Source organism: Lichenostomus cassidix, chromosome 22 (assembly GCF_008360975.1).
Source record: "Lichenostomus cassidix isolate B80296 chromosome 22, HeHo_3.0, whole genome shotgun sequence".
Classification (NCBI taxonomy): Eukaryota; Metazoa; Chordata; class Aves; order Passeriformes; family Meliphagidae; genus Lichenostomus; species Lichenostomus cassidix.
In genome coordinates, this window is record NC_139502.1 from 4,441,797 (window position 1) to 4,465,145 (window position 23,349).

General features: G+C 45.2%; 1 protein-coding gene across 1 annotated transcript in view; it reads left to right on the forward strand.

The window, feature by feature from the left end:
- The window catches only part of ANTXR1 (ANTXR cell adhesion molecule 1), a 103,629-nt gene that overhangs the window by 9,008 nt on the left and 71,272 nt on the right, over positions 1-23,349 (forward strand). The window contains exons 2-10 of the mRNA XM_085080412.1: positions 245-316; positions 992-1,063; positions 3,513-3,594; positions 4,535-4,568; positions 5,362-5,441; positions 7,116-7,184; positions 9,045-9,125; positions 15,084-15,144; positions 18,430-18,528. Of these exons, the coding sequence (XP_084936538.1) occupies positions 245-316; positions 992-1,063; positions 3,513-3,594; positions 4,535-4,568; positions 5,362-5,441; positions 7,116-7,184; positions 9,045-9,125; positions 15,084-15,144; positions 18,430-18,528 (650 nt within the window). The remainder of the gene's footprint in view (positions 1-244; positions 317-991; positions 1,064-3,512; positions 3,595-4,534; positions 4,569-5,361; positions 5,442-7,115; positions 7,185-9,044; positions 9,126-15,083; positions 15,145-18,429; positions 18,529-23,349) is intronic.

A 23,349-nucleotide genomic window follows, 5' to 3' on the forward strand; every position in this document is an offset into this window, starting at 1 on the left:
TCCAGCCTAACTGCCATATGCCACTGCCAAGGGTAGCTTCAAACACTTGCATGGAGTGGGAATTATTCTTGCTTTTTAAAGTTAAGTAGGAAATGTCAGTTACAGTTTGATCTCTCTTTAAAGGAAGAGAATGGGCAGTGAGTGTTGAACAAAATAAAAGTGAATGCCTTGCTGAGCAATGTGGGAGAGAACATATGGCTGGGAAAACTCAAACTAATATATCCTGTAATCATTGTTTCCCTAGATCAGGAAGTGTCCTGCACCACTGGAATGAGATCTATCATTTTGTGGAACACTTGGCTCGCAAGTTCATAAGGTAAGAAGGGCTGCAGATCCCTGGATGGGGAGGGGGTGCCAGTGGCTCCCAGTCTCAGCATGTGCTGCTTCCCACTGGGGGATATGCTGGAGAAAGGGCTCTTAATGCTTTTCTCAGATCATCCATTGACTGCTCTTCTCCATGTTTCTGTTCTGCGGGAAATGGGAGGACATAAGCTAATTCCTCCCTTTATTCCTGCCTGCCTTCCATGGATCAAATTGTATTTCTGTGGGCAAGCAATCCTCCTGTCTCTGAGCTGCTGCCTGAGGTAGAGAAGTGTGAGTCTGCAGGGAGAGAGCCTGTGGCTGTAGCTTTCAGGCTCTGAATGACTTGTGACTGGATGAGGAATCCCTTGGGATAGGGGGTGGAACGTGTTGTGATAAACATAATGAGCCTTCCCTCATCTCCGTGGTGATACCAGGATGCATTTAAGCCTTTCTTGCTTTAGCAATCCTAAGCTTGTGGTGCAAGTGTTCCATACATCTTTTACAAGGATTCCCCAAGGTTTTCCTCGACTAAGAAGGCCCAGGGCAAAATACATTTTCCTGCCTACTTGTGTCTTTCATCTTCTTGAGTCATAACTGTGATAGCAGAGTGTCCTGTGTGATTGGGTTACACACACAGTAAGCTCTGCTCTGGACCACCAAATTAATTTCCTTTTTTTCTCTCCTCCAGCCCTCAGCTGAGGATGTCCTTCATTGTTTTTTCAACTAGAGGGACAATTCTAATGAGGTTAACAGAAGACAGGTAAGAAGAGTTTTAGAGGCACACAGCAGCTTTTGTGTCCTTGTAGCTTCCTTCGCCTTCCTTGCTCAATAATTTCCAGTCCACTAGGAACAGTGGTGTGGTATCTCTGTGCTTCTCAATGTAATTGGCAGAGTCACTTGCCCATTTCTCACATACTAGAATGCATTAAGGCCTCTCAAGGCAGAGGCTGCCTTCTTAATTTCAACTTCTAAATGTCTTTTTGCTGTCAGGGTTTCAGCTCACACTGGTTTCATTGAGGGAGTCTGCACTCCCCAGGGATTCAGGATATTGTCAGAGAACCAGAGACTCAGTGCCTGTGAAACATGCTCTGGGAGTTTCTTCAGCAAATAAATAGGTGAAACTCCCTTCCCATAAAAACAGGCTTGGAAGCCAGAGGTGACACCCACACTCCTGGGGTAGAGGGGAACATGATTTCCTTGAAGGTCTGAAGGTATGTCATAGGCAAACAGTGTTTGGGATGGACTGCAAGGGTGTGTATTTTTTGGCAATAACAATTTGCTTGCCTTGTTTGTGAAGCGTGTTCCTGCCACCCCCTTACAGACCCCCAAGTTAATCCCAGTAAAATCTGTGGGATGGATTTTTTTTATTTTATTCTGACTTCCAAGGAGAGCTGGATGAGGTCCTTAAATCGCTCTTGCTTCCTCTGTTAACTTCATTGCCACGTGGAGCAAAAATATATGTAACACATGTGTAGACTCTATAAGTCAGCATGTGTTTTACATATTGGATGTCTTAAATCACATACCAGAGCAGCTCCATGGAGGAATGGGGAGGAAACTGGCTGCCTTCCTACAGAGCGGTGCACACACATACCAGTCTTGAAAATGTCCTTAAACCCAGCCAGCTTAAGCATCTCCTGCCACTTACTGCAACAGTGGGGATAAAGAGAATAAACCATATTTATTTAACTGGGTGCCAAAGGAAAACCTGTTCCCTGCCACTTGTTGTGTCCCACCCTGTGAGCAAACCCCACTGCAGAGATCTTTCTGCTCAGGCTCTCAGCTATGAGACTGAAATGTTTCCCATGTGGAAATGTATTCCATATTTATCCAGCTGTCTTAGAAATGTTGACTGGGAACAGGATATTGATATGGTATTAGTCTAACAGCCAGCTGACTGCAGAGCTGCTGGGTTTTACTGGGCAAATAAGGTGTGTGCTGGTGCTTCAGCTCACACTGAGCTCTCTCACCTGGAACACTGGAGCAGTGGGAGAACTTCACCCACCTCGTCCCTGCCTCTGAGTGGTGTATCAGCATCTGAATGTGGGGATTGAGGGCACTGAGCATTCCTTTTGGAAAAACTCTGTGCATCTAATGGGAATGGACTGGTGTATTTTAAAGACTTTTGCTGTGTATTTTAAAATTTCAGTGTTTGCCTCTGAAAACATAGTTTTGATCACAGGAAATGCTCAATTTTATAATAAGCTTTGGTTTGCTATGTGCATGGGTGTCTGAGAGGAGAAAACTTATGATAGCCTCTAAGTAGTTTGGGATATCCCAGGTACAAAATGGGTTCTTGAAAGTTTGATAATTCAGCCCTCGGCAAAAGCAGACAGTCTTTATTCCCTAAGGGAGTCACTACTGTGCAGACTGAACAATGTCAATGCCCTGCTGCAATCAGCCTCCCAGTGTGAGCTCTGAGTGTGTGATCATACAAACTGGGCTTTCTGAAGTAGTCAAAAAATGTCGAGACAAAACTGACTTCTGCCATGCCTGTGTGGTCCTGCCTGCAGTGACTTCATCCCTTTCCCACGAAGATTGTGTTGTTTGCTCAGATACACCCCACACACTGCAGGGTTTAATTTTGTATTAAAGACTCCTGGCCTGTGCTTGGCTTCCAGAATTTGATGTCTGCCACTCAGTGGAACAACAAATGACTGTCCACCCCACAAAGCCTGCAGCTGATCTGTCACTGTGCCTGGCACTCCTAAAAAGAATTAAAACACATATCCTGAGTCAAAATAAGCTTCAGTCTTCAAGTCAGTTTGACCAGAAACTGAAGATGTAATGTCTACATAAACTGACATTCCCAGGATGGTCTGAGACTGTCATTTTTTTGTGGCTGTGCGACGATATTTGTACAGTCAAGTCAGCAAACATGTGAGGAAAGTGAGCCAGGTGCAAGTCAGCTGCTAAGGTTTGGCCAGGGAATATTTATTTAGGAAGAAATGCATGAGATGTATGGATATTGACCTTGGAGATGATGCTGTTGTGATGCTTTCCCCCGGCAGTGGGAACACTGGGAGCACAACTACTCTATGTTCCACATCCCTACAGAGGTATCTACCCAGACTCACCTTACCTGGAAACACTGGGTTAACTGTTTTCCACCTCTCTGTGTGGCTCTGCCATGCACATCTCCACCTGGCTCTCAGGATATCCTGATGACTTTGGTCCTGGGTCTAACAGAATGCCTGTGTTCATTTCAGGGAGCAGATCCGCCAGGGCCTGGAGGAGCTGCAGAAGGTGCTGCCAGGAGGTGACACGTACATGCACGAAGGATTTGAGAGGGTAACTAGTGCAAGATCAGTGCCTGAGCAGTGTCTGCTGCTCCTCAGGAGCTGTAGAACAAGGGGGGATGGTTAATAACTCTGGTGGATGAGTGAGACAATGTTCTTTTGCTGCAATGAGCACAGTGAACTGTAAGAGTTCAGTGCTGGAGCTGCAAACTCTACTAATTAGCTTTATTTCTGCCTTCAGCTTTTATGGGGAGACCTGTTTTTTCTGCTTAGGAGAAGACAGAAGGCTTTGGCATTCAGTCCCACAGGGCTCTGTGTCCAGGAAGTGGGACAGTAGGAAGCTGTCAGTCCTGCAGCAGTCCTGTTAGAGTGGGGTGAGCCCACAGCTCAGACCTGGCATGGCCAAATAATGCTGTGCAGACATTATTCCCTGCTCTGACCTTCTCCTTGTGGGTATATTTTTTATATAGTTTACAAGCTTAGGAGTTTCTGCAAACCTTAACTCCTGCACTCCCTTCCACCTCTGCCCTAGATGTGTGTTTGGGAGGGGTTTGAACTGCATGCCCACTGAAAATACTGCACCATCACTGTTCACACTTAAATGTGAACACACAGCAGAATCTCAGGTGACCTGACAAAGATATTGGTTTATTTGCAATTGGAATAGTTGATCTGGGGGAGCTGAGGAATATTTAGCATTGGGTCTAGGATGTTTCTCAAGGATGAAAGTGGATGAGATTTTCAGAGAGGAAAGTGGGAGATGACATTAACATTGGCCTTGGGGTTGGTTTGACTGATAAGAACTTGCAGTAATGCAATCAAAACCACAGGCAAGAACCTTGCTCTGTGAAGCAGATGTCTGAAAGCAGAACTCATGTAAACTGCAAATGTGACATCCTCACTGCCATTGTTCCTTTCGTACGGTGTGTGACTAGATGTTCACAAGGTCTTATTATTGATTTATTGCTAATAATATTCTGATTTCATTTCAGGCAAGTGAACAGATTTACTATGAAAATGTTCATGGTGAGAGACTTTCTTGATCCACTGAATGTTTTTTTCTCTTTCTTTTTGACTGATAACTTTAACAGATTTGAAATGCAGCTTTGCAGTGGAAAGGGTGGGGGTGGCTGGTATTCTTGCAGAAATGTGGTGCTACTCAGGGTAGACTCAGGTCTGAAAGGGAAAAAGAACAAGTGGAGCTTTAATGAGCTGGAGCTGGAATTAAAGTGTTTCAGGCCAAAAGTGAGAAGTCAGGCTGGCTGAAGATGGCCACTCTTACCAAAACTGTCTGGTACCTTACTTTGCTGCTTTTGCTGGGGGACTCTGGTGACCATTTCGTCTTCCTTCTGAAACACAAGTACATGGAGAAGCTGTTACATAAAAGCTTTGTTAATCAGCAATTATAAAAACCAGCAGTAAATGCAGACAATTAGAAAAATGTTTGTCCTTTCCTTCCCTGTAATTGATGTAAAAACTTTCTGGTTTGGAAGGGAATGCTGCAAGGTTTAATGATGTTTCTGAAACGTTACTTTGGAATCTTGAAGATTTTAGGCCCTTTTCCCACCATGTCTTTTTAAATCCCAATTGAGCCTTTTATCACAAGCTGAAAAAACTCCTCTGGATTTCTTGAATTGACAGCATTAATAAAATCAGGAACCAAGTAGGAACAAATTGCATTGGGTTTTTGATGGCTGCAGTCTAATCTACTGGTCTGAAATACCACAGTTATGCCACTAAGTATGCTGGCAGGATGTTTTCTAAGGTAGTTTAACAAACACAACCAAAGCCAAGGGACTAATGAGATCTGTGTATTTAGGTTACAGAACTGCCAGTGTCATCATTGCATTGACAGATGGAGAACTCCACGAAGATCTATTTTTCTACTCTGAGAGGGAGGTAAGTGACTTACACATTTGTAGTCAGGGAGACGGTGAAATGTCTGGGCTTGCTGCTGTGAATGCAAAGATAAGGAAAGACTTTTTCCCCAGTGAGAAAACTGCATTTTGGTGCTCTGCAGACATAAATCTTAAGGATAACCCTTAACAGCAGCAGCTTCTGACTCATCACAGCTGAGACTGTTCATGGGAAAGGAGAGGGGTTAAAACTCCCTGTTAAAAATAAACACTAGGAAAAGGAATAGTTCACAGCTGAAAAGTTTCAGTATTTACTGGATTGCACTGGGAAATGCTGAATATTCTCACTTTCACTTTTTTCTCTCACAAAAAGTAACAACTGCACAAAGAGGATGGCTTCTGTCACATCAGAAAATCTTCCAGATCATCCAGTCCAACATTTCCACAAATATTTCCAAGATTCAAGCACTTCTTCTCAACATCCTCATTAAATTAGTGAACTATGCAGTGTTAGCTAAACAATAGGGTGAGCACTGAAAGCGTTGCTGTAGAATGTTCCTGCTGCTGTCCTTTGGACAGTCCTCCCTGAAGAGATGAACCAATTGGCACTTGTCAGTAAAGCAAACCAGAATGACCTAAACTTGGAAGATGGTATTTTTGCATGAATTTGCTATGGACAGAATTTTTCCTCTCAGTCTGCCCAAAGTGCAGCATTAAATCCAATAACAACAAAAGGAATGGGTTTGTAGAGTAAAACCAATATTGCTCCAGCAAATGTCCTGAATCTACAGTTCCCCTCCTTACAGTTCATCTCTTTTTTCTTCCCTTCTGAAATAAAAAATCCACAAGAAAAACAAGTTTGTTTTTAGAGGTGAATGAACAAGTTGAAAGGTCAGAAGTGTTATATTTGTTTTGGTTTGGGGAGGAACAGTTATGGGCTGGTAGAAGGAAATCCTGAACTCGGCACTTACACTGTGAGTTGCTTCAGTTGTTTGGGTTGAAGCTTTCCAGTGTAAAACTAGAATGACGCTTTTCTGCTAAAAGAGCACTTTGCTGTTGTACAATGTGCATTGCTACAGTCTTCCCATATAATTTGACTTGCTACCATCTCTTCTGGGAAGGAGTTTTCAGTCAGGTCAGGTGTTCTTGTTCTACTGAAATATAATTAAATTACTAAATTCATACTCATGCATTTGGAGCAGTTGCCTTTTGAACAGTAAATGCAACTTCCTCTTCCTGGGAAAATCAAACCTGTGGATGCTCTCCCTTTAGTTCAGGATGCTAGGTAAACACAGTTTTAGGGCAGATAGAATGGAGTGTCTCTCACCTTTGGATATCATGAGGCCAGGCACACATATCTGAAACAGGAAACACAAAATCATTTCAGGTTACTGATATACTGGAGTGTGCCCTAAATGATGAAAATTGATTTGGCTTGTCTGACATCTGGGAAGTTGGAGGAGCTAGAAAGGTGAACTAATTAAGTTTTAAAAATCCCTCAAACACCTTGGGAGCTTCTTTACTAAAGAATAGTTAGTCTAGCGGCAGATTGAACCTAATTTTACACAATGAGGGAGGAAAACTTTTCAAGTCCCCTTTTCATAAACTCCCCCATTGCTCATTTTACAGAGAAAGAGTAAATTTATGATTAAGTCTTCTCAGGAACCTGCCTTTCACCATGTTGGTAACCATGTCATGCCCCCTCTCCTCATTCCAGGCAAATCGCTCCCGGGACCTCGGAGCAACCGTGTATTGTGTGGGTGTGAAAGACTTCAATGAGACTCAGGTAAAGGAGGCCCTCATGGTCACTGAGTGCTTGGCAAAGGTTGGACATGGGCACTCACCCCTGAATCAGCTTCTCAAGGGGTTTTCCTCTCCTTCTGCTGCCTGTCTAAAGTGACCACCTGGAGTGGCTGGAGCTGGGTGTTGGCTTTAAGCCACTCTCTGTCTGAATCTCCAGATGTGCAGAGCTGCCCCTCTGCCTGCCCCAGATACTCTTGCTAATGCTGGAGAAAAGCAGAGGAGAAGACACATGAAGAATAGCAAATTGGCTGGCCTGAGCTGCAGGCAGGAAGAAGTTGTGGGGATGTTTTTCCCCCATAAAACTGAAGTATTGCCTTATACCACTTCAGTTTCAGTGCAGCTTTTCTTTCAGGGGAAAACTGTTCTGTAAAAAGCAAACAGCTTCACTAGTGACAAATATTTTACAGTGTTTGTTTGACTTCTAAATTTATCAAATGAATGTTAGCATGTCCATTAATTATATTTCACACAGTAACAGCTGACATTTTTCCAATATGAGAGAATCACTTGCACAGCCCCATTGCACAGAAGTGGGGATTGAAAGACTGTTTCCAGGTTTTCAGCTTTCAAAAAAGGAGTCAAACCAAACTTGGCTTAAAACAATCTCCTTTGAATCAATCTCAGAGACTGGTGTAACCCAGAGTAAGACATAGAAAAAGCAAAGAGGGAGTAGAAATGGAACAGAAACCAGATCAAAGCAGCAGACCTCAGACTGCTGCTACTTGAAGGCATTTAGAGGGTGAAAAAATTAATTTGAATTAGATGACTGTGTCTGAAGTCCCAGAATGGACGAGGAGGAGGATCATGGGGAATGAACTGAGGAAGCTGTAAACATCCAGCTTTTTCACAGCAGCTTCTGCAGCTCAGCTAGCAGCAATGAGGGGCTTTCCTGCCCTGCCTGGGGCAGGCAGGGGAGAGCTGCCCGAGGATGACTCTGAATGCAGAGCTGGGGGTTCTGACTGACAGCAGCTGGAAAGGGGGAGCCCCTGGGGTTTAGGGAGGAATGTGTGGCTGCTCTGCTGCCTCCAGCTTGCAGAGCTACAGGAAACTCCAGAGAGGCCTGCTGGGCTGGTGGTACCTCTGCCAGGGGAGATTTACTGGAACAAACCTTGGCCTTGCAGCACTAAAACTTGAGTCTGCTCCAGCAGATGCATGGAGAGCTCATTACTGCTGAGCTGGGCTTATATTTTTGTCTTAACCCTTAGCGTGCTCTTGGCAACTGAGCTGAATGCAGCTCTTTGCAGGGGATGTCCTGGCTCCCCTTACCTTACCACCACCTCATGAAGGCCCTTCTTCCTCATCATGGAGGTTTCTGAATGCTCCTCTGATACCTTTTAACCTCCACTCGGAAAATATCTCCTCTTAGCTCCCTGCTTCCTTCTTTTTGGCTCTCTGGTTGAACACAGGACCAGTAGTCAAATCTCTGTCCTGACAGGAAAGGTGAATCAGACCTGTATCTCCACGTGGGGTATGATTTCAAAGAATCGTGGAAGAGTTAAGGTTGGAAAACACCTCTGTGATTATCAAGTCCAATCTTTGTGGATGCGACCTTTGCACTAAAGATCATTAGACCCTGGGCACCAGAGTAAGCCATGTTCTGTCTTGTCTCCAAGTCTTTCCTGATCCCTGATATAAAGCTTTATAAAGTCAATCACACTAACAAGATAAACATTTTACTGCTTAATAAACCATAATACAGTAGCAACCCAGAAAGAGTAGTTGAGAATTTGAGGGTTGTATTTGCAAGCGAATTAATCTGGAGAAGTCTTAATTTGCTGCCTGCTGGCTAATTGATCTCATTCTTTGCACTTCTGTTTTATTTCTCTTCTCACCACTGTGTCAGCTGGCTCGGATTGCTGACAGCAAAGATCACGTCTTCCCAGTGAACGATGGGTTTGAAGCTCTGCAGGGGATCATAGACTCTGTGAGTATTTTCACTTGAGTGTTTGCACTTGTGCATGTTTGTGTTACCCTGCACAGCTCAAGGTTTGGTTTTCCTGTGTTCACCAGCACCTGCTGAAAAATCACAGAATCACTTAGTCCAAAAGAACCAACCTTGGTTTGTGCTAATATGCTACTTCAAGGTCAGGTTTATGGGTAGGTTCCAATACAGCAGCTTTGAACTCAAATGTTATCTTTGTCTGTGGCTCTCTTTGGTGGGAAGGAACTGAGTGAATAATGAGGCACATGGGGACATGACTGCCACACAGCCAGGCTGTGTCAGAGCACATCCTGTACCTGGGATTAGGGCACTGGGATCTCCATCCTTCTGCTGGATTGGCTGGCTCTGTCCTGGGGGATGTGCTGTACTACCTGGGAGTGGAAGAAGTGTGTGCCAAAATCCCCAAACCCCTGCTTCACACTCAGCCTCTGGAAGATGAGCTGGTTTGTTCCTCCTCAGACCTAGGCTTCCCTATTCCCTGTTCCTGGCATTTCCTGCAGGATTGGGTGCAGCACATAAGAGCTGGCCCACTACTGAAGTGGCTGATTCAATTGCTTCCCATGGCTACAAAGGATGGGAAATCCGTCAGGGCCATATGTGTTCTCATTTTGGTCCAGGCTGTTGGGGTGATAAAACCCAGATCAAAGCTACAACATGGAGCTGGGGAGGGGGGATTCACTGGGGGGCTCAGATTTCTCTGTTTACAGTGGTTACACACTATTTGGACAATGCAATTCCAAGCAAATCTGTTCCCTCAGCACAGGCTCAATTTTCCCTAGTGCTCTCACATGGATATGGAATACAATCCCTGGCTTACTGGTTTTCCTGGCACTGTCTAAGCATGGATCTACTGCCTCAGCTCTCTTGGACAATCAGGTGTTGCTTGTCATTTAAGAAAGCAACAAAAACAACAAAAAAGCAATCATTTGCTTCCCAGCTCTGCATTCCCTTTGCAGCTGTTTTTAATTAATTCCAGCAGCAGCTCTGACTCCTCTTCCAGTTATACTGAAGAGAATGGGAAGATTTCAGCCTCCAGGCACCCAGTCAAGACTGCTCCAGCTGACTGGTGCAAGACTTCCCAGGCTGGGAAGGAGGGTCACAGGGAAGTGCAATTGTACAGTAATGAATCTGTGACCTGAGCACTTGCATTGGAGTGGAGTCATTGCAGTAGCCTGAGGAGAAGGGAAGTGGTTTTGTGTGTAAAAGGAATGACAAGGAGGACATTAATCACTCCAGAGAATAACAAACAATCTGTAGATTCCTGTTCTAGCTGGAAAATCAGGTCCCTCTTTCCTATTTTTCTCATACTTGCCAAAAGCACCCCTGTGTTGGAGCAGACAAAGCAATTGTGGTCACATAAAATGTTAATGGTGAAAGGCCCCTGGGATTTGGAAACTTCTTTCAGTTCCTGTGTAAGAGCTGGCACAGCAAGGATGCTCAGCCACGTGAAGGAGATTGATTAGGCTAAAACCTTCTGGCTGATGTCACAGGAGAAGGAAAGATCCAAAGATAAGCCTGGAAAGATGAGTACTTGAATTAACTCTAGAGATGTAAATACCTATGTCTGTGTGGGCCTGAGGGGATTTGGTGTGAATGGCCCTGATTTTTCCCTCCTCCCTTGTCCTGAGTAGGTCTTTCTCGACCCTCTGTGTGTGCAGAGGTGGTGGTCTTGGAAGTCCCTCTGGAATAAGGAAGAGGGTGGGAGCTGGGAGTGGTGGAGCTCAGGCTGGCCTCAGCTGGGCCTCTGGATCTGCTGAGCAAAGATGTTCAGGGTGGTGGGGCTGGGGATGTTTCTGAGCACCTGCCCTTCTTTTTCTGTGGGAGCCACAGAGCTGGGCGTGAGCAGCTGCAGGGAAATCTGCTCCCAGCATTCCAGGAGGGATTGTCTCCTCCAAGCACCACCAAGCCCTGGAGACTGTGCTTAATTGAGAAGAAAATCCAATTCCACACTGAGGTCATGCTTAAAAATATGATTCTTAAAGTGGGAGCTGAGGGTGTTCAGTGCACTGTGGGGTTTGGTCCTTTCTGACCCATGAGTTCCAATGTGACTTTTTTATCAAGTAAACAAATTTTGTCTTCCTCGTTGCGCAAAAGCCACTGCTAAAACTCCAGCTTTCCCCTTGTAATGGAGATTTGAGTTTGTCAGGAGGGAACAATCTGGAGGAGAAGCAGATTTGACTGATTGCTGCAGGCTGGGAAACTAATGGAAGGAACTTAATTAATTTATTAAATTTTCCTTTGCTACGAAAAATGTCTGCAAATTTCTGTCAATTTAACGCAAACGAAGCAAGTCTTAGAAGCAAACCTGAAATTCAACTTTATCTCCTGCCCAGTATGGCTTTGGTAGGAGTGCTGGAGGCAAGGAACATGAAGCAACATGAAAGTCAGGATGGGATCCTGTCATCACTTTGCTTTAAGCCTGTAACAGGAGCTGACTGAGGAGCAGTTCTTGGAACAGGAAAACTCCCTGCTCCTTGCCATGTGTTAAACCATGGCACCAGCTTGGAACTTATCTCAGAACTGTAATCATGGGTCCCTTAGCAAGGGGTCTGAGAGAGCTGCAGGAAGCCTGAGGAAGCAGTTGTGATGGATACGAAATGAAGTGGCATGAAGTAGTCTGTGAGACTGTCTCCTATCTGTATAAATTGTGCAAATGGTTCATCCTTTTAAGTTTAACTTCTGTGTGCTCCTTTTGGATCCTCTTGCAATGGTGTTCAGCTACTCAATATTTTTCAGCTCCTGCCTCAGCTCTTAGGATTGATACAGCAGTTCAGAATTGATGTGACAGTTCCAGGTGCTCCTTCACCCTGGGAAATTTTAGGTTGGGAATGCACTGCATACTTCAGTTACACAAACGGTTCCTGGGGCAAACTGCAGTACTGGATAAGTTCAGTGTGGGGACTTTGGAGAGAACTCGATGTGAGCATCAGTGAGACACAGTGTGAGGAATGTGGCGATGGCTTTGTGTGTCCATGCTGAGCTGAATGTTCAAACTGCACTGACAGATGAGAAACTGCAGATTCCCTGGTGCAGGGCGGGGGCTGAGACCCCCTGAATGGGGAGAGAGATCAAAGAAAGTTAATTCCAGACATATCCTGTAAGTGCAAAGTCTGTAATTGACACAGAACATGTATGTCAGCTGATAACCCCCAGCCTCTACTGCCCAGGGTTTCTTGTTAGTTTTAATGGTATATGAGCAGTTTTCTACTTCTTTCTTCCCCCATATGCATCTTTAAAAAGGACTTAAATGTATTTGTTTTGCTTAGCCCATGTAGATATTATTGGACAGGAAACACTTCATAAATAAATGGCTGTTTTGTAATTGGCAACAGACTTTGGTATTCAGTAATTGAACAGAGCTTGCTAATGAGCACCTGGCATCAGGTCATTCCCACTAACACTGATTATGCAGTAACCTTCTATTACACTTCAGCATCCTGTTTGCTAATTAGAATTCCCAAATTTGGTGAAAAGAATGTATAAGAAATATGCAGCTGCTGTGGTGAAATAATCTGGCTGTGTGCTTATGGAGTAGAATATCAAGTGAAAGCTTCCAGCAGCTGCAGAATTTCCCCTTCTTCCCTTTGTTTCCAAAAGGACTCAGTGACCTGCTGGGCCTCTCCTGGCTCTTGGCTCTTAGTGCCTCACCTGACAGAAAGGTAAATTAGTCCCAGGTAGTGCTAAAATCCACCCCCACAGGGACGTTTTCCATTTTTCATCTGGCATGTCAGCAAATATGAACCAGAGACCCTTCCAGAGCCTGTGTTTCCCTGATTGGAGCCCCAGAGAGTACAAGAGGAGCCTGATTTGGGATCTGAGCTGGGTCACTGAGCTGCATTGCTGAAGCCATCAGGACATTTCCTCACCAGGAGGGAGCTGTGCTCCAAACACTTCTCTGCAAGGGTGCCACAGCAAAGTGCCCAGCAAATCCTGCAGTGAGTGTCCAGGGAACGCAGAGCTGGGAGAGTTCTGCTGGTGGAAATGGGGTTGTGGAGCCACTGTCCCAGCTCTGCTGTCAGAGTGATTTATGGGCATTCACCTGGAGATTGCATCACCACCCTTCCATGGGATGTGCTGTCCTGGGCAGCCAGACCACAGGGATGGGATGCACCTCCAGCCCACTAGGGCTGTGCACTTCTCAGAAAATAAGAAACCTGATGAAATCTTTTACAGTGAAGATGTTGAATCATTTTTGAATGTATTTTTTAATCAGGAAGAGACATAAAGAAATTTTTTTTCAATAGTTCTGCCTTTTGCAATAATTCTGCTTGGTGTTCACTTTAAGTTAGGGTGTGTGCTTGGAGCACTGGAAATTTAATCTAAATCAAAATAAATATTGCAATTGGCACTGTAAAAGTGTTTAAGGCCAGTTTTTTATAGTCACGTAAAGGGATTAGACTGGACTGGGAGATCTGCATCATCTAATTGAGACACCTGCTATTCCCCCCATCCGAGCTGGCTTACAGCAGGAATGTTTGCAAAATAGCTGAATAGAAGCTCTGAATTTCAAAATTAACCATGTGAGGGTTTACTTCATTTAACAAAGAGAAATATTTATTGCATTTTACATTCTTTGTGCTTTTCCTTATCCTGTCTTTTAAATTCTTCTAGTGCTTCTCTGTTCTGTTCTCAACTGTTGACTTTTCTCTTTTTTTCCACTTGACAGTTCCTGTATAACCTTGTTCCTGCAAATCTTCTCTCTCCTCACCTGTCAGACAGCCACCAGTTCAGACCATCCTGCCTCCTTCAGTCCCTTGGTACTTTCAGCCCTGCTTTCTGAAGTTTGTTCTGAGTAACTCAAACTTCTGTTTAAAAGTTTTAAAAAACAAAGCCTGGCTCTATGTATAGCTTTTGCAATTAGGTATTTGAGGGAGGGAGCTGTGACTGTGAAGAAAAAAATGTTATCTTTTTCTTACAGAATTTATTGTATTGGTTGCTGTTCTTCTCTTACAGATGTTTCAAGTTAGAGTTGGGAAAATAGTTTTCATGTTGGATTTGAGTCATGATGCTTGGCTGACATTTACTTGCCTCTTGGAGCTGACCTGAATTTTGATCAGTGCTGCCTCGTGCAGGGGCTGGGGCTGAGCCCTCCGAGCTCTCGGTGCTGCTGTCATGGGGGTCAGAGGCACTGGCACAGCTCTGTCTGTGCAGTGAGGAGCTGGAGTTGGTCTGCAGAGTAGGGCAAAGGCTGCTGCATGCAAAGAACAGCTTGAGGAGTTTCATGGCAACATAAACAGTGTCCAGCCCCAGCCTGCTCCTCGTGTCTTGCGAGCGCTCAGCCAAGCCTGACGCCGAAGTGTTTATGAAAATCTCTGCATATAAAGTGGTTAAAGCCAGGGACAGCCCTTCCAAACACACACTGCTTCATTTAAGCTTGAGTGAAATGAAGAATTGTCTGTGCATTTGCTCTGAAATCACAGAGCAGCTTTGGGGATGCCCTCAGGTGTACTCGCATAAATCAGGTTAAAAACATAAGTTACAACCCTCTGCTGAGACTTGAGAAGTGGCTCTGCAGGTATTTCTGGGATGTTTTAATGCAAAGCTAACAGTTTACCTTAAACTTGTGATGTTTTATTTGGAGTTTTGGGTCCAGAATAACTTTGGAGAGGGAGGTGTGACTGCAAAGGGAGGATGATGATGTTGCCTCCCCAATCCTTCTGAGTGCTCTGTGGGGTTGAAGATCTGGGGGTGCAGAGTCCCTTTGCACTGGGCACAAAGGCAAGGCTGCCCTGGGATAGTGGAGAGCTTGGCATCTCTCACCTTCCAACCCAGCAGCAGCTGAAGGAGGCCAACAACACCTGGTTGGGTGGTTTAGAGTGAAACACCAATTGTACCACAAATAAAAAATGTTTACATGAGAACAGCGCATTCCCTCACCTTTCAGATCTGTGTTTCCATGGAAACAAGGCTGAGGTACTTCATTATATTTGTATCTTTTAGATTTTGAAGAAATCCTGCATAGAAATCCTGGCAGCAGAGCCCTCCAGCATCTGTGCAGGGGGTAAGTATAAACGAGGCCATGGCTGTTCATGTTGCCTAAAATACAATTTTCAGTTCATCTCTAATTGCTGGAGAGTGCAAAATTCACTAATTACCTCGGGCTAAATATTTCACCTTTGTTTTTGGTGAATTTGTTTTTTAACCTTAGGGTAGTTTGCACATCTCCCACTTCTGCCAAGTGATGTCAAATGGGAATTTCTTACAGAAAAGGCCTGAATTCAAAAGTTTTGTTTAAATGTTCTGTCAAACAGTCTGTCTTACTCGGGCTGTGCCAGACTTGAAGTAGATGTACTGCAAAATTACAAACCAAATTAAGAAATGAGACTTTGTGATTAGGTTTAGAGTTTTGCGAAGTCATAATCTCAGAGCATTGTTGAGGGAAGTGCTTCAGAAATCAGCACAAAAGACAAACAAGCATCTGAGTGCTTCTAATAGTCCTTGAACCTTTCTCAGGCATTTAGGATTGAGTCACTGAGGGCTGAGTTTAACCACCATTCTGCTGACTCGTGTAGATGGTCCTGTCCCCTCTGTGCCCTGGCTCTGGTGTAACTGCTGTGCACATTCAGCAGGACTCAGCCTTTCTCAAATCAGTCTGGAGAATCATTTCAGCCTCTTCCATCTGCTCCCTGTGAACTCCTCTCGTTCTATGAAGTGCATCCCCACTGTTTGTTCAATGTGTAGCAACTCACTGAGTAGAGGTTGGAAGAAGAACTGAGGTTTGTAGAGGACAAATCCCTGCCAAGTTCTGCATCTTCCTTTATCTTGACTCAGCAGTCCCAAGAAGTAACCCAGTTATCTTTACTTATTTGTCCTCACTTCCAAAGCAGCTGCTTTCATCACCCTTCCAGCATCTCCTGTCCCCAGAGCCTGCACACCTAAATATCTACAGCTAGTCATGTATTTCCCAGCAGATGCACGACCAGGCTCAATGCCCAATAAGTACCCAGCATCAGTTTTTTTTCCAGATGTGTGTGGTTTTGGAGTTCAAAGCCAGGATGGTATAACTGACATGAATTATAGTCATTTTGGCAGGCCAGTTAAATAGTTCTGTGTTTAAAAAGGCTCCAATGCAGGGCTCTGTCTACCTTAGCATGCTGGGTGATTGTTGTGACAGTCTCTGGAGTGGTGCAATGATGTTCCATATATGCAAATGTTAATTGCATGAACATTCACATCCACCTTATACACTCAGAGATAATTTAAACAATATATTTATATTCATATTCAAATGATAAACATTGAAGGTTATAGAATCTTATGAGCCAGAAGATGACTTATAATCATAATTTATAACCATCTTTAACACTTTCTATATGCTTTGATCTTATCATTCCCATTCATTGTGCCTTAATGGGAAGACAGGGGTAGAACAGTTGTGCCCAGCAGAGCAGATGAGAGGAAATGCAGAGGGTTTATATAAACTGCTTGTATCACAATTTGGCCAGTACTTCACAAGAGGAACGATCTTGGAAAATGCCAACAGTTATTTAGATCCTCAGTTCAGGACCTTGTCTCCAAGTCTGGACAAATAGTCCATTGCTCTTGGACTGCAGGTAATTTAATCACTCAGGGCTTTGAGACTAATGAAAGTGCCATTGACTATGCAAATTATGTGCATTAGTGTCTTTAAAAAAAAATGTTTGCAGGTATAGCTGTGATACTTCATGTTTTCATGTTTCTGTGCACATCCTTGAGGAATGGTGGCAGTTTGTTCCTTTGTTTCTTGTTTGCAAGCAGCAAACCTGAGGGCTTTGTGTTACCCGAGGCCACTCTTGCACTGCTGACTTGTCCAAGATGCTGCAGTTATGAATTTCAGCTGTGACCTCATTCTGAAGTGGCAGTTTCTGGATGATTTGGCTGTGCAGGGGGCACTGGACTGTTCAGTTCAGCTGATGCGGAGCCAAGGGTCCCTGTGGTCCTGCGGACATCACTGACATGCTGTTCTCTGACTGCACTCTCATCCCTCAGTGCTTGAGACTTCTGTGATTTCTCTCAAATATTCAACAGAGCAGAGTTCTTGTTCCCCTGCTCTTCCCAAATGCTCTCCCACATCACACAATGGGGCTGGAGCAGCTTCCCTGGATGTGTTGGGATGATTTGCAACTTGGCTGTAAGTGAGTGGGACCTGGAAGGGAGCCCAGATTCCAGAGCAAATCTGCTTTTCTTGACAAGTACAGTGTGCTGGTCCTTAAGGGAGATGAAAGAAGATGGGGACCGTAAAATGCAAGGGGGCTAATCTGAACCTGCAAAAATGAGGTTCCCTGTTGCTCCCGGGGATTTTAAATCCAGGGTGGTGTCCCTGATGCACTGAGGTTACTCCTGGGTTGTCTTGAACAGTGAAAAATTTTGTGTTCAAATCCCATTCCCCAGCCAAACTTCAGTGGGAATGAGCTGAGTGCCTCTCCCAGAGAGTCACAGGAATTGTGGGGGCTGCTTCCTTCGCCCTGAGGAACAGCAGAGCTGCTCCAGGACTGTTCTTGGGCTGTGTCTCCAATTCAAAGCCTGAAAGTCTGCAAGTGGTGCTTTCCTTGCAAGGCACTTGTGCTGGGGCTGCAGGAAGTTCAGAAACTTTTCCCAGTATGATGCTCAAGTAATTGGAATATTAAGGGACAGTAGAGTGGTGGGAGAGTGGTGAGGATGTGACCTCAGTGCTCAGCCCTACTCGTTCCGACAGCTCATCTCTGCGCAGTGAGGACCTGGCGCTTCCTGCAGGGACCTTGCGGAGCTGATCTGGAAAAACAGCAAAGAAAGACACTTGGGAAAATGCCCTGAGATCACAGCCTTTGTCCAGAGACTGCAAAGTTGATCAGTTGATAAAATCTCCTGTCATTGAATGGAAATGAGTCTAGTTGTACAGTAGGAGGGCAGGATGTGATAAAATGACACCATTTTGCAGTTACCTGGGGAAGTAACATTTAAACTTCTCCAAATTATTTGTCACTTGTTTTTTTTTTGCCTTTCCACGGAAAGATATTTCAGCCTTTCTTCACCCAAAACTTTTTGCCATTTAAAATGGATACTTGGAGAGAGGAAAGCTTGGTGTCCTTGAAGCTTCATGTTTCCACTGCAGGCCAGTTAAAATGTTTCTGGGGTGAATTGTTTCCTGTTTCTAAAAATCCAAGTTGAAATTGGGTAGGGAGACAGTGGAAATTACATTTTTTTATAGTTTTTAAACTTAATTGTTAAACTGCCAATTTTAGCAGCTGAAAACCTGTGAGATGTGCCTGGTATAAACGACCATTCCCTGCCTTGCTCTGTGTCAATAATCCAATGTCTGTTTTTGCAGAGTCCTTCCAGGTTGTGGTGAGAGGAAATGGTTTTCGCCATGCCCGCAATGTGGACCGAGTGCTCTGCAGCTTCAGGATCAATGACACAGTCACCCTCAGTAAGCTCCTTGGGTTTATTTTCTTTTATTTTCTGACTCTGCACTGGCAGGCATTTGCTTGCAGGATGTTTTGGATCTTCAAATATGTTGATTGTGAAAGCAATAATGATGGGATGAGGAGCTTTAATTTGCAGAATGCAGAGGCAAATTGCTGGTGGCATTGTGTGCCGTAACTGACAGCAAGTGTGTGAACAGATAAGCTTAAGGAGGATGAAAATACAGAAAACAAGAACCTTGCTGCAAAGAGCAGCTCTCAGGGTCTCGCTGGGCTGTGTGCAGGGAGAGCAGGTGTGTCTCTCCTCACCAGTGTTTTGGGGTGCTCAGTGGGTCTGGTCATGCAGCTCAACTGAGCCCTGTTGGTGGAAGCTGTAGGGGCTCAGGCCTTGCTGTGCTGCTGGGGAAGCTTGGAAAGATGTTCCCTCTGCAGTTCCCCCAGCAGAAGAACTGATGAGAGTCTAGAATTTTTGTGACGTGCACTGAGAGCCACTGAGCTGCTAGAACTGAGCACTCTACTGCTTTTGTCTGGCCTATATGGGAAATCAGATAACTCACAGCTAACACCACCAGTGACAGCAGAATTCATCCTTCCTAATATGGAATTTGTCCAGAAAATGCCTGATTATTTTGGAGACGGTCCTGACCCTCTTCAGTATAAAACAAATGCATTAATTAGTTCTAGAAAGTGGAAATATAGTGGCTCAGTGTGTTTTGAGCATCTGTGTAACTTGTTCTTTGGAGCAGGGGAAGTTTGCTAAGGCTGCTTGCCCTGTGCGGGATGTCAGTGAGCCCTCAGGACAGGAGTGGGATGGTTGTGCTCTTGCAGTGGCCTCTAACAGGCAGGTTCTGGACTTGCCAACTCTTGTGTCACCAAGCAGAAAGTCTGACTGGCCATGGTTCACATTTGCTTAATTCAGATATGGTCAGCGCTGAGGATGTGGGGAGCAGAAGCTGGAGGGTTCTGGAGCAAGGCTTCATTCCTGGAAGCATACTAAGGCTTTCACAGAACTGGGAATGCCATCCACCAGCTTTCCAGTGCTCAGTGTCCTGTCTGTAGAGACACACACAACTGGGGGGGGGGGGGGGGATGACCCCACTCCCAAACACTGTGACCTGCTGGTGAGACGGGGAGGAGGAGGAATCCTTCCTCCCTCTGTGCTGACTGCTTGTCCAGCCCAGTCATTTTTCATGGTATCATCATAATTTCATTGTAGATTTCAGGAAAGATCAGCTTATCTTAATGCAGCCCCTGGGCTTTTTTAATTTGAAGCTGTCTTCCTGTGACCACAAAATGGCAGTGGAAAATGAGGATAAAGGCCAAATGTTTCCTGCCCTCTGACCTGGTGCATTCATGGTGTCCTGAACTGATGCAGAGGTGAGAAGTGAGCTCACTCTGCTTGGCACTGCACCAACACACTCCATGTGCTCTGCACAGCCCTGGGTTGTTTGGAGCTGTGATGTGGCAGGAAAAGGCCACAAACTCAAGCTCTGAGCTCAACCCCCTCCCTGTCAGACAGGGAGCTCGGGAGTTCCCAAGCCCAGGTCTCTCCAGGTGGGAACTGGCACAGCTCTGTTGGGTTTAAGTTTTTCTGTGGGCGATCCCAGAGCCTGCAGTCCCTTCCTGCTGCTCCCAACTCAAACAGCCAACCCTGAGAGAACTGAACCAGGATTTTATGGAAACCTCATGGAAGTTGGATAGCTCAGCCATCTTTGTTTGCTTGAAACCTCTCTGCCTCTGATTGTATCAGGGAGGGAGGTATTTTTAAAGATAACACTAAGCCAACAGTTCCTGAAACCTTAAATTATCCCAGATGAGATGTAGTGAGCACGGCTAGGACGTGCTGAGGTTAGAGGCATGAGCTAATGGGGTTTTACTGGGATTATTGGCAGGGAAAAGTGGCAGGTGAAGAGAGCATCGACATATAATGTTCATAGTTATGGGATAAAAAAAAAAAGAACATCTGTACAAACCATGAGGAATATTTGGCTGAGCAGAACTGTAATCAGATGCATGTTCAGCAGCAGGGTGTTCCTGCCAGCAGCAGGACCTGGGAGAATTGGGCTCAGTCTGCACAGAGTTAAAAGTAATTATCAAGTGCAGTGACTTATGACTGCTCTGTAGTGCTAAAATGTCTGTGTCTGCCCAGATTGTGCAGGAGCCAGCAAAGATAGCTCTGGGCAGAGAAGTTGAACTCTGCCCTAAGCAACTGAAAGCTGAGTAGAGAGATGAAAGGTTGGTGAAGGAGCAGGCACCACAGCAGAGCTGGGGCTGGATCTGCTGCACTCAAGTGAGTGCTCTGGATGCTTGGCCAAACCCCATCCTTTGCACAAACTGGCCTGAATTCTCTTTATTCAGACAAAGACACTGGGAGCAGGCCTGTGCCAGGTATCAGCAGAGAGCGAGATGTATGGGGAACTGGATCCCCAGACTGCCCAACAAATGTCTTCTAAAAATTGTCTTCTGATTTTAAAGCCTAACAGATTGCTCCATTTCTCCCATCTTCCATTTTTCCTGGCAGCACAGTACTTTTCTTGTGATATCCTTTTTACTTTCTTGTCACTCTTAGCACAGGAATGTTTTGCTTTGCACTCTCCAATCCCTGATTTCCCTGCTTGATCATGTCACTGTAACCCTCCACTGAATCCTTCTATTTTCTAATAGCAGCTTTTCTATCTTTCCACTCTGGTACTAGAGAATGTCCATGTCTGTACAAATTCCACCAGGTGTTCTGGTGGGTGTGACCTTTATGAGGGACCCAATACATGCCTCTAATCTTTCTAAGGGAGAACATGCACCAAGGTGAGCTTGGCCTCCTGTTTTGAAGGGTGGCCCAATCACTGTTTGCCAGAGAATATAAAAAAGGAAGAACTGGTTGTGCTTCCCTCAAATGCTCCCCCAGCCTCCAACAGACTGCAGTGTGAGAACTTTTAACACAGGATCACTGTGCCTTTTCCTGCCCAGGCTGAGTGGAGGAACAAGCCCAGTGCAGTCAGGGGATTTGGGCTGAGTGAGGAGCAGAGCCTCTGTGCAGGGTGGGGGGCTCCGCCAGGCTCACCCAGTGATCCAGGTGCTGCTGGGGGACCTGGCTGGTCTCCTACTGTGACACCAGTAAGGAGCTGATGGTGACAGCTGGAGCTGCTCCGTGCTGGCCCAGGGCTCCTGTCCAGAGGGACACTGGGATGGTGCAGCACATGCTGCTCCCCTGAGCAAAGCAATGCTGGGCTGCTCTGCCAGGTTCTCTTGTAGCCTCAAAGCTCCTTGAGCAGTTGTTTGCTCAGCTCATGAACCCCTCAGAGCAAATCCCTGTCCTCCATCCAGAGACTGCTGGGAATGTGATATCACTGCTCTGTGCTTATCTGTTCTCCATCCCTTTGCTCTGCTCTGGAAGGCCTTGGCACTCAGAACTGCTGTGTCCCTGCAAAAAGCAGAGCAACTACAGCTGATCTCAATGTGGTTTTCATTACAGCATTAACAAAACATTTCTTATTTATGGGTCTTTCTCACAGGCAGTTTCTGTGTCTTCCTGCATTCCCATCTCCCACAAAATTAGTTTGAAACACAAACTTTGCTTGCCGAGCTGTAACAAGAGTGGCAGGGGAGGAGGAGTCAGCCCAGGGGAACAGAGACCCAGCTTTGGTAGGTGGGGCAGAGAATTAGGGAGGTGTTTTGGCTCCTCTGAGGTGACAAAGGGACAATGGAAGTGCTCAGGATGACTGGAAGCTGCCATCTCATGTGGGATGAGGTGCAGAGCCTTCTTAGGGCAGCAGCCTCCCACTCCAGCTGGGCTGGACTGGAGTCTCCTCTGCTGCAGAAGCAAGAGACATGGGCAAAGCATCTATGAGATGTACTTTAGTTGAATACAAATCATAAATACAGGGAGAGCAGAAGGAAATTGTTAGTCTGTGATATATGGGAAGTTCAGCAAACAGCTTTTGCAGCCTTTCCTGGGCCAAAATATTGCTGATCCTCCAAGTCCAGCAATCAGCACTTGCAGCATTGCAGTGGCAGTTTGGAAATGTTGGGCTTTCATAAACCCTTCTGTAAGGGATCCTTGCAGTCACATTTCAGTGCACCATTTGGTTCTTGGATGAACCATTAACCAAAGGGAAGGCTGTTAATTTTGGCATGGTTAAAAGAAAGTGCTGCTATCTGTTTAGTCACCTTCTTTGGGTTCTTATATCTCTCTCTTTTTGAGGTTTGCTTTTTTGTGTTAAAGCATCCTGCATATATAAAAGCTTTTATTATTATGGTTGGGAAATATTCCAAGTCTTGGCTTGCCATAAGGTTACACCCAGCTAATGACATAAGAAATTATTCACTATTGCTGGGAATAATGGATTTTACAGTCCACATTTAGTTGTTTAGGTGTAAGAATGCTGGGTATAGAATTTCAGAAGCCTAAGCAGTATCAAGTACCTTGTTGAAAAGGTATCCACAAGACCCAGATGTGTTTTTGTGGGAGGTTTACCCTCCTCCACTCTTGCACACTGCTCTGAATGGCTCAGGCCTCAGGACTGGCCAGTTTGAGTGATCTGGGGGAGTTTGTACAGTAAGATCCTTATTTTGCTTGAAGGAGGGATCAAAGGAGCACAGATAGGGAGCAAGTTGTGCCCATTACTGTGGGCAGCCTTTCTCAAAAGAGAGCCATTGCACTGTTTCCTGGAGATGTCCAAGTTCTGCACACGTTTGGTGTCTGAGAAGTGACCAGGGCATGCCTTCTATAAAACTGTCAAAGGAGCAAAGCGATTCCTGCACCACTCCTGGGCAGCCCCAGCCAGGAACTAAAATTACATCCAGGGTAGCAAACTCAGCAATGAGCCCAG